The sequence below is a fragment of the Nestor notabilis genome, unplaced genomic scaffold (assembly GCF_000696875.1).
Source record: "Nestor notabilis isolate BGI_N333 unplaced genomic scaffold, ASM69687v1 scaffold17931, whole genome shotgun sequence".
Classification (NCBI taxonomy): Eukaryota; Metazoa; Chordata; class Aves; order Psittaciformes; family Psittacidae; genus Nestor; species Nestor notabilis.
This window is the reverse complement of record NW_009915404.1, coordinates 16,720-19,584: the sequence shown is the minus strand read 5'-3', so window position 1 is coordinate 19,584 and position 2,865 is coordinate 16,720. Positions and strand designations below refer to the sequence as shown.

The 2,865-nt window shown below is 55.3% G+C and overlaps 1 protein-coding gene across 1 annotated transcript in view; it reads left to right on the top strand.

Moving 5' to 3' along the window:
• Window positions 1-505: 505 nt before the first annotated feature.
• MRC2 (mannose receptor, C type 2) overlaps window positions 506-2,865 on the top strand; it is a gene marked incomplete at both ends in the record, with an annotated part of 18,182 nt that continues 15,822 nt past the window's right edge. Inside the window, one exon of the mRNA XM_010024129.1 lies at window positions 506-545. Within this exon, the coding sequence (XP_010022431.1) occupies window positions 506-545 (40 nt within the window). The remainder of the gene's footprint in view (window positions 546-2,865) is intronic.

Sequence of the window (2,865 nt, the reverse complement as noted above, 5' to 3'; positions counted from 1 at the left end):
CACCAGCTGGTTTCCATGCTCATCCCAGTAAGCCAGAGGCAGCATCCCGGTGTCTGTGTGGCAGCATCCTTGCTGAAAGGGTGGGTTTTTGCTTTGCTTTCACAGTTCTTCCGCACAGGAGGAGGAGCAGGAGGAGGAGCAGGACATGATGGAGCAGAGCTGCTCTGAGATGACTCTGCTCAAAAGATGTAGGATGCAGGAGGGAGACACATGTGGTGTGCGAGGGTTGGTTGGGTTTGCACTGCGGGATACCAGGCAGGGAGAAGGGATTCATCAGTACGAATCTGTCCCATCCCGTCCAACTCTGCCTCCATCCCGGTCAGCAGCAGCCGGGTGGGAGCCGGAAGAGCTCGCTTGGGCGCTGGGTTTTGGTGCTGAGGGTGGTGGTGCTGCTGGAGCTCTGCGGCACAGCACCTGTGGCTGCATCTTGGAGGTTTCGGTGTGAGCAGAGGCTGGGAGATGGATGGGACCATGCAGAAAACTCTGGAAGCTGTTTGCTCCACAGACATCAAAGCTCATCGAGCTCGGCTGTGCCAGAGCCTGGGGTCAGGGAGGCTGCAGCAGGGGCCCTGTCCAAGCGCTGCTGCCGATGTCATGGACACCAGTGGGGGTCAAGTCAGCCCCAAATTCCCTATAAATAAGTGTTGGACAGGGCCTTGGGTGACATGTTCTGGTGGGAGGTGTCCCTGCCCATGGCCGGGGGTTGGAACAGGGTGATCTTAAGGTCCTTTCCAACACAAACCATTCTGTGATTCCATGAAAGAAAAGTGTGTTTTGGCTGAAGCACAGCATGTGCCTTTGCCAATGTCTGTTGAGCTCATGCTGGTTGGTCCCCCCTCGCTCCAGCCTCGCTGGGAGCAGCTCCCTGACATGAGTGCACGGCACATTTGCAAAGGGAGAAGATGGGAGCACTCGGGAGGTGTAAAGGCTGAGCTGGTGCTAAAGCTTTCCCATTCCTCCTTGGCTCAGCAGGGACGGGGCCGGGGACACGCTGGGTCTCATCTTCTGCCTGCTTTGAGCAAAGGGCCCGTGGGCTGAGCTGCCTGCAGCGTGCGGAGGCAGCCCAAAACCCTCAGCCTATAATTTCCTACCTCCAGCTCTTCTCTTTTTAGAGTAAAATGATATCTTGTGCTTTTCCAGCCCTGGGGCTGCCCCCTCCAGTCTGGACAGCTTCCTCCTCCGAGCCCCGTGCTTCTGCGTGGCTGCTGGTGAGCATCGCCCTTGCACAGTGCCACACAGCCCCGGCGCGGTGCTCAGCACCCTGATGCCAGCTCCTGGGGTGGCTCCAGGGCTTCCCAATGTGCTGTTAATGTTTTCCCTCAAGCCAGGTTAGCAGATAAATGGAGAAGGGTGTCCTGTTGCTGACCCCCTGCTGCTAACGGGTGATGCTCGTGGCAGAGCAGTACCAAAGGGCTGGTACTTGCAGAGCGCTGTGACCCAGGGAGGCCTCATCCTGACCGAGTGCTGATACTCGGATCCATCGGGTTGCAGCACTGATGCAGAAGTGTCCCCCATGTCCCTGGTGATGTGTTGCAGTGATGGTGATGGGTTGCACCACCCACTGCTGTATGGAGATGCCATGGGAGATGCTGGCATGGTGAGATGGGTGTTTTGGGAGGACGATGATGCCTCCTGATGTCCAGGTTGGGATCAAGCCAGCCCCAGTTTAAGGGACCAGCCTTCAGGCAGCCAAAATTGGCCCATTTGGAGTTTTTGCTTATTTTGCCATGATTTGAAAAGTATTTTCTGAGAAATGAGATGTTTATTCTCCCAGCCGTTGCCTTTTCCTGTTGCACGTGCATGGACTCTGCTCCCTGGGGACCACCATGCGAACGGGCTTCGCTTCTCTTTATTTGAGGTCATCACTGATGTCACCTCAGCTGGGGAATGAGCATTTTGCATCAGTGTTTTTCTGGAGCTGGGTTGATGCTGAAGCTCCGGGATGAAACAGGGGTGTTGTGGGGGTGTTTTTTCTGCCTCCCGTTCTTATTTCCCTTCAGAGACAACTCAGGGAAGTTTGCTGAGCAGGGATGTTTGTTGCTCGAATGCAGTGGAGCCGCCTGCAACAACATAGCTGGGGCAGGGTGAGGTTGTGGGGGAAAAGGAAATGAAAACCTTTTCAGCCCAAAAAAGTTCACACAATGGCAAAAACCCAAAGCAAACCCAAGCTAAATATAGCGGGGCCTGTGAGTTTGCCTTGACTCCTGGTGAATGCTTGTGCTGGAGCCACAAATGGGTCGCTTTTAAAACAGAGAGTACCCAACAGAAGTTGTCTTGTTGATGTGCTGCTTTGGGCAGCTTTGTGCTGGGCTGATGAGTCAAGAAGCGGCTGCTCAGGGTCCCAGGGGTGGCTTTTTAGCTTAGAAATATGTGTTTGGAAGAATAAAGTATCTTCTAAAGGTGACACGTCAGCTGGAGCGATGGGTCCCACTGTAACATCCCGGGTTTACTGCTTTATCCAGGTCTGGAGATGGATTCACGCACTGGGGTGATGCTGGGGCTCAGATTGCGGTGGGGATGCAGGGTTGGACCGTGGGACATGCGTGGAGCTGGGGTTGGGATCAGGCTCTCTCCCCTCCGCAGCTGCACCAGTGCTTTGTCTGCTGGCAGGGATTTCCTTGCTCTGCTCCCGCCTCCCAGCGCCTGGGCTGGGATTTCAGAGGGTCCTGACGCGACGTTCCGTATTTGCTGGGGCTGTGCCCATGGGAGCTGTGGCTGCGTGCAGGCGTTTTCCATCACGCCCTGTTCACACGATGGGAGATTTACCCCGGAGTTCGTTCTTTTTTAACAGGTCCCCAAATACACATAAAAATGACGGATGCGCTCGCTATTCCCTGCTCTTTTCCTCCATCCGGAGCAGATGGC